Source organism: Gastrolobium bilobum, unplaced genomic scaffold, assembly GCF_033153095.1.
Source record: "Gastrolobium bilobum isolate Gb01-03AN ecotype WA unplaced genomic scaffold, APGP_CSIRO_Gbil_v1 utg7904, whole genome shotgun sequence".
In the NCBI taxonomy this organism is placed as follows: Eukaryota; Viridiplantae; Streptophyta; class Magnoliopsida; order Fabales; family Fabaceae; genus Gastrolobium; species Gastrolobium bilobum.
Window position 1 is genome coordinate 319,255 of NW_026899548.1, and position 8,161 is coordinate 327,415.

Genomic DNA, 8,161 nt, shown 5'->3' on the forward strand with positions numbered 1-8,161 from the left:
CAAGCTACTGGGATTTGAATATTCCATTGTGTATAAGCCAGGGAAGGACAATCAAGCCGCAGATGCCTTATCTAGGTACCCTGTTCTCATGTCTCTCATGGCTGCTGCAACGGTCCAAGTTGAGTTACTTGACACTTTAAGACAAGAGAATCATTCTTCCCCCTTCTTTCAACAGATTTATAAGAGCATTGCAGAAGATCCTAGTTCTAATGCACATTATAAGGCACATGATGGCTTGCTGTTTTATAAAGGGAAGCTGTTATTGGATCTTTCTTCTCCACTGGTTCATCAGGTTTTACACGAAAATCACTCAACCTTCATAAGTGGTCATACGGGCATACAGAAGACAATGGCCAGGGTCTCTGCTAGTTTCAGTTGGCCCAATTGGAGAGCTGTTGTTAAGGCATTTGTTAGCTCTTGCATAATATGTCAGCAAGTTAAATATCAAACCCAAGCACCTGCTGGGTTGTTGCAACCAATTTCAATCCCTAGCAAAATATGGGAAGATTTATCCATAGATTTTATAGTGGGCTTACCTGTTTCACATGGCTTCACTACTATTCTTGTAGTTGTTGACAGATTATCCAAGCAAGCTCACTTTGGTCCGCTACCCCAGAAGTACACAGCAGCAAAGGTAGCTAACCTTTTTGCCACTATGATCTGTAAACTTCATGGTATCCCAAGGTCTATCATCATAGATAGGGACTCCATCTTCCTCAGCAGATTCTGGGTTGAATTGTTTGAGCAAAGTGGCACCCACTTAAGAAGAACTACAACCTACCACCCTCAATCAGATGGCCAGTCAGAGGTTGTGAATCGTGTCCTCGAACAATACTTAAGATGCTTTGTTGCAGATTTTCCTAAGAGGTGGTCGAAGATACTGCATTGGGCTGAGTATTGCTATAATACTTCTTACCATTCTGCAGCTGGGATGACCCCTTTCAAGGCAGTTTTTGGTCGTGATCCCCCTTCCATCCTAGATTATGTGTCATCTGATACAAGATTAGAAGAAGTAGATACTGCTCTAATGGATAGACAAGCTATCTTACAGCAACTACTAGAGAATTTAATCAAGGCTCAGCAGGCTATGAAGGAGCGAGCTGATCGCAAGAGGAGGGATGTTCAATACAAGGTTGGAGACTTAGTTTGGGTTCACTTACAACCCTACAGGCAGTCTTCAGTGGCAGAAAGAATGAGCAACAAATTATGCAGAAGATACTTCGGGCCATTTCCAATAGCAAAAAAAGTTGGTCAGGTTGCTTATAAGCTTGAGTTACCACCTAATGCAAAGATACACAATACCTTTCATGTTTCTCTTCTCAAACCATCCAAAGGAGACAACTCTATATCTCCACTACCCTTGCCAGACGTGTTCACTAATGGTATGCCAGTTTTAGAACCCCAGGACATTACAGACAGTAGAATCATCGCAGTGGAAGATCAGCAGCAGATAGAGATTAAAGTGCTATGGAGTGGGATGCCACATGAGGTAGCAACATGGGAAGAATTACAAGAATTTAGAAGACAATATCCACATTTTAACCTTGAGGACAAGGTTAGTTTTAATGGGGTGGGTATTGATACGAATAAAATACATCAAAGTGAGAGGGAGGACAATCATGTAGTAACTGACAGCATTGCCGAAGGAAGAACAAGAAGGGTGATAAGAAAACCCAAAAGGTTCATGTGAGACGAAGTGTAATTGGTATGGGCAAAGTAGTCATATTAGTGTTTGTTAGTTGAGTAGTTAGAGTGACCCACATTGGGTCAGGAACAGAACATGTATAAATAGGATCGCTTGTAACCGTAATGGGTATGAATTTTGTCATTGAAATAAACTGTCTTTTTTCTCATCTCCTTCTTCTTGAATTCTCTATCTCTCTTCTCTGTTTTCTTCCTCAACTGTGTTAGGATAGGTTTCTCCTATCAATTCCATATCAATATCGTTGCAAGATAACTTACGTCTAGTCCAATTATTTTACTACATTAATACAACTGGAAATGGAGCCTCATGTTACAAGAAAGATTTCATATCATGCTGGTGAGACAAAATTTTGTGGTTCCCACTTAACGAAAAAAACAAAAAATGTAAGGGCAATGATTGTCTTATTTCACAGCTGAGAAGAAGCACTTCCTGCACTAACATCGAGTTTTGTGTCAAATTCTTTTTTTTTTATTTTATAAAAAAAATAGTGACCTCACATTTTTGTTTGAGTAGAAGATAACTTATTCTTTCCTATAAAATGAGATAAGTTTTCCCCAAAATGTAAGCAAATCAAGCACTGCTTTTGATGTATGTGCTGAAAGATGTATTTGCCTCGGCTCGATTTGCCATGATGCTCGATTTGCCCTTAATACAATATTAGACATTTATATCTATAGATTTTCGTTTTGTTCTTTAATATCATATAAAAATTTTTCCTACACACATAACATTGTCTGAGTTCACACTTTTTAAAGAAAAGAAAAAAAAATTAAGGCAAGCAAAACGAATCTCTATAACATTACACAATCACTTTTTTTACAACATAATTCTTATAAAACTTTATATCTATTACCACTATCAATATATTCGAGTAAGAATCAATGTGAGAGATCGAATATCAATCACAGTCTGACATTATTGAAGATTTCTTCTGCTACAAGCATCTTGTTTTTCACAATAGGGGATATGGGTTGTTGATATAATAACTTACATAAGAATATGTGAAAAATTACAAATATAAGTTTATGTAAATATTATTATTCATATATTAAACAAGTTAATAACTTTTTTAATTTATATATTAATTGAGTTATGATATCTTGGTCTAAGTACACGCATATATTTATGTTACAATTAATTTGTTGATTTAATTCATGATTTTAATTGCTACACAGAGTTCAGTAATCACTTCTCTATTAAAAAATTAAGTGTATAAGAATTGTGCCAGTATAAGTATACGGGGAATGCATTGGTGCTGTTACACGAAAAAAAAAAATTATTTTATAGAAACAACATTTTAGGAGAGAGAAAAAAAATACAAGAAGAGAGAAAAAGCAATGCATGGGCCCATAAAATATTATTTCTAATACCAATACCTTTATCTTTATTTCCCACTCAATCCAAACCTTTTACTTAGAAGAGATGTACATAGTTTATGAGCACCCAAAATTTGTTCATAAATGAAGAAAGCAGCTGTCAAATTTTTAAGGGTAGCTTAATTGCCAACTGAATTCTCAAGAATTTGATTGAATTAAGGGTTTAAATCCTGCTTCTAGTAAATCTTTGAAAAATCTTTGAGGGTCACATGTCTCTCTCTTCAAATGGGGAATTAATCTCAATCTTTCTCTGGTGACGAAGTTCAATGCACCAATTGATTTTTTTTAAGAGAGAGAAAATTTATTTTTTAATATTATAACAATATATTCCCCAAAATACATAATTTATAATTTTCTTATAAAGGATAAAGTATTTCTTCAGTCATCGGAGATAAATTATTTCTAGTGACCCTTAAAACTACGTCGTTTTGAATTAATGATAAGTGTTTTCGTAATTTTATTTATTTTCTTATCATATAAATTTTAACGAAACACCATTCATTAATTTCACTAAAATTATAAAAACACTTTTCACTAATTCAAAATGACATAATTTTAAAGATAACTGAAGATAAATTATCTCTTATAACTGATGAAATACTTTACCATAAGGGCGTTTGGTATTGGAATTTTTTTTTTTTTGTATCATGGAATCACGATTACCGGGTATATAGCTACAACAAAAATTGTCTGGGAATTTGACGAAAAAGATGTTTGGTAGGACAGAATATTACCGGGAATATTGATTAATTTTTGTGAATGAGTGTTTGATTGAAAACAAAATATTGATGGGAATATGATAAAATTTGACAAAAGTACCCTCGTGAAGAATAACTTATAAAAAAAATGATTAACTAAAAACAAAGTATTTTCAAAACGCAAACGCAAATTCCTCCCTCTGCATCCGTCTTGGTTAAATGTCAAGTAGGGACAAACATATGTTGCTTGTATAATATTGTCTCTGTACACAGCTTATTTAGTACGTCCACCACAGTAGTTTGATTTTTATCTTTTATCTTCAATATTTGTTCAGGTTGTGTTCTTGTGATGAATTATATCAGAAGTTAGCCTCCCCACTTATCATCCATGGGAGTTCATGCAATTTGTGGTTTTTTTTTGTGGGTAAACTAAAGACTTTATTTTCAAATCATAATGTTTCATTCGTATCTTGAATCATTGTGCAGGTTGTGTTCCTGTGATGAACCATATCTTGAATCATTATTGGAGGGTAATTTAGTCTGCCAAATACAACGCATAGAAACCAAATCATGGGAACACACAATACCCACCTTCTAAATGGGAATTATAATCCACAATCGCTAGTGTTAAATGGTTGCAAGGGAATAAATGATACCCAGACAAATTTTATGTTTTTCTTCTACCAAACATGAAAACAAATCATTCCCACTTTCACTTTCCAGGACATCCAAAAAATTACTCCATACCATCCCATTTAAATTACCATCATAGCCGGTTCTCAGTACCATAATAGTTAAGATGTCCTCCTACATAAAGGACAGTTGTCTCTGGTGGGGCTAACACGGCATGGTTTAGCATTTTACTGACAAGCATGAAACTTTGAAGAGGCTTTGGCGTGACGCAGACCGAGGATACAGTGTCAAGGTGCTTTTTAACTTCATGTTTTGTCTGGGGTCTTCATTTTCCCCTGACCTGTATTTTGCCTTTTGTTCATTTCTTCAAAAAAAAAAACAAAAAAACAAAAAAAGACAAACAAACCCACAAAGCACGAATCATAAAGAAAACTACGTGTAGGGTCTCCATCTAATATAGTTAAAGCTCGCATGGATTAACCGGGTCCATCTTAAAGCTAACCATATCTGCCAGCAAAGAAATACTGCAAAAATTATAGGCGCATCATCAGGAATGCCATTCTTGTCCACCGGCTTTATACGACTTTATTAAGTCAGAGTTAATCATTCAATGTGTTGCTGATTATTTAGAATATATATATATATATATATATATATATATATATATTCAGACGTTTAGGTTAAACCGTCAAAGAAGCACAAGGAGAGTAAATCATAGCAAATGATGATTGCTACGTGATAATTACCATTAAATGTATAAAGAACTAATTTAGGTTAAAGCTTAGTTTTTCAATGATTTTATATTATGTCTTTTTAACCAATCCTTTCATGCAAGAGCTTTTAAACGATTAATTACCATCCGCAACTATCTCACCAAAAAGTTTAAGTTTATAAATGATGACAGGTTAATTTTATATTTCTTTAACAAAATGGTTAGTCATCGGTTACCACAATATACTGTGATAACCATTAAAATAAGTGGCAACCGATTTTTCATTTGATTAGTTTTTTTTATTGGATACTGTTAGAAATTTATAAAACCTCATCAGATAGCTAGATATATACGGCCAGTAATATAACTTCATCTAATAATTTAAGTTTTTAAGTTAAAATAATTTTTTATATGGTATTAGAGTCTTGGTATCACATGTGTTTGATCTCACCGTCCCCATTTAATAGGTAGGTGTGCTTATGCATTATCATCCTTTAAGCTTAATGAACTCTCGTGTAAAAAAACATATTAGAGATATATAAATAATTAATATAACCTTATCGAATAACTTAACCTCATCGAATAATTTAGGGTTCAAAAGTATCCTTTCTTTGTTTCATTGCAGCCGTTGATAGTTTTACACACAGGTCAGTGAGACATGGGGAAAGTGTAAGAGCATCAATAGCCTCAGGACAATGACCACAAATTGAACAAATTTTATATCAAGAGATCATAAAAAATAAGTGTGCAAGACATGATTTCAAGGAAACATACACAATGTAGCTTGTCAAGGAATAAAAATACATCTGTGTTACAAAAATGGTTTGGTTTTCCATAAAAGAATCAATCACACTCAAAATTCGAGATGCTATCAATTATAACCGTAGCATGATTACAAATTGATCAAAGGCTGAATAGACGACGGACAGACACAATGTTATTTTCGACAAACAAGCTGAAAACTGTGAGAAATTGATGGAATTTTATTCCATGGACCACGGAAGATAAGAGTAAATTGATGGAATTTTATTCTAATTCATCTTTTTCAAACAAGGTCTTAAGCCTGCTGCTTAAGTATAAGTTGTAACTGAGATTTCTGTTTTCGCACTCTTTCTTCCAAAGAGATGGCCTTCGAATTGGTTTTGGAAATGCCTCGTGGTCGTGGCCATTCTATGCATCCTTTAATCCCACGAGTTATGTGTGGATTCATGGTGTCTGTAGAGTTTCGTTGTCCCAATAATTCCCAACGTTTGAAGCCACCTTCCCCTGAACCTTTACACATAAAAGTGGAAGTAATCCCACCGCTATGAAATGATGAGCCTGTTGTGAATCTCCCTTTACACTCATCAAATGTAAGATCTTCTGAATTATGTTGTGCCACGGAATCACGGTGTTTGTAACAACCATAATCACTGGAGGTGCTCGGTTGATGTAACACAGAGTAATTGTTTAAGTAATCTTCATCAAAACTCACGATGTGGATGGTGGATGAGGGAAGGGAGTCTGCTTTAATCGCTCTCTCGTTGATTTTGCCTTTTCTGAGCTCCTCGTAAATGGGAAAATTTTCATTTGACTTTGAGAAATCATATGAAAGTTCTTCTTTTATACATTGAACATTTACTGATTCAGCAGCCTGTTTGATCAACTGAGCGTCCCTTGATTTCATGGTGTCTAGCTCATCACCCCTTGACCTTAAGAAATCCTGCATATAAGCAATCAACTGGATCATCTGATTATACTTATCTTCAAGAGCAAGTTTTGCATCAACTAGCTTCATCTGCATACTTTCTTCACGCCATAGCCCAGCCATTTGGAACATCTTCCTCTCTTCTTCCACTTCCTCGCGAATATCCATAAAATCCTTCTGTAATCCCTCAAGCTTAGCCTTGTCTTCTCCTATTTGCATAGCTAATTCATTGCAAACTTGCTCCATTAGTTCTCTTTCTTTTTTCTCTTCCTCATATTTTATCATAAATTTCTTGGCATATAGCTTGGCTTCAGCCAGCTCATGTAGCAATTTGGTATTCAGTAACTCCATCCTCTCCCTACTTCTCTTTTCCCTTGCCAACTTATCCTTTAACTCATCTAAAATTGCTTGAATCTTCTGGGCTTCTCTATGCTTCCAGAGGATTTTTTCCTCTTCAAGGTTCCGAACCAATTGTTTTAGCTTTTTCTTAGAGGAATTGTGTTCGGCTTTAAGCTTATTGATGCACCTTTGAGCCCGAAGGAGTTCTGGTATCAGAGCAGAGACAACAGAGTCACCTCTTAATTTTCTTTCTTTAAGATGCTTCTTGCTATGAATCTTAGAAGAAAAAGCTGTCATCTCTTCCTTTGAACATTCAAGCTGAGGACAGGGAGCACAAATTGGAAGGTAATGGATTAGGAAGCAGAACTAGAATCTCAATATTGTTGTTCACTTGAATTGAAGAGGAGAAATTAACACAGTGATCAATTAAAGTAAATTTTATAAAAGATAGACCAAGCTTGGACAGAACAACAAGAGCAGTTCCAAGATTCAAAGGCAATTGCATTAATTGCCACTTTTTGTTTTCACATTCCAACAAGTGAATATTCTCATATTAAAACCAAGTTAAAAACTACATGACATGGCAGTATTATGGCACATACCCGTGACTGTGAGTTAGAGAAACGGAAAGATCCATGTGGGAAAGGTGAAACCTCCTTAAATCGAAACTGCCATAAGCCTGCTGCGAGCTTCCTAGCAGAAAACTGAGTTTTTGGGGAGCCTTGACGGAAATTCACCGGAGAAGTGTTACCGGAGTGTTTGTTCCATGGGAGCTTGCGGCCTGAATTTCGATGTTTCCGGCAACGAAGAATGTGGGTCCCGCCGCTAGAGTTCATTTGGTTGGGGTAGGTGTGACTGTGTAGGCCATGAACAATGTACGAGACAAACGAGGTTGGAATTTCGGAATATTTCTGTGTGGTCACCGCTCATTACGCATATTTATTTGCATGCTTTTCTTTTTCTTTTTCTTTTTTGGGTTTAACTTCAAAGGACGTGGTAGCAGTTCATCCT

At 35.4% G+C, this 8,161-nt stretch overlaps 1 protein-coding gene across 1 annotated transcript; it reads right to left on the reverse strand.

Moving 5' to 3' along the window:
• Nucleotides 1-6,181: 6,181 nt before the first annotated feature.
• LOC133291334 (uncharacterized) lies at nt 6,182-7,875 on the reverse strand. The gene is made up of 2 exons (XM_061489588.1): nt 7,753-7,875; nt 6,182-7,468 (listed from the first exon to the last, which is right to left on the reverse strand). Exon 2 carries the CDS (start codon nt 7,445-7,447, stop codon nt 6,182-6,184), a length of 1,266 nt encoding a protein of 421 aa, XP_061345572.1. The 5' UTR covers nt 7,448-7,468; nt 7,753-7,875.
• Nucleotides 7,876-8,161: the final 286 nt, after the last annotated feature.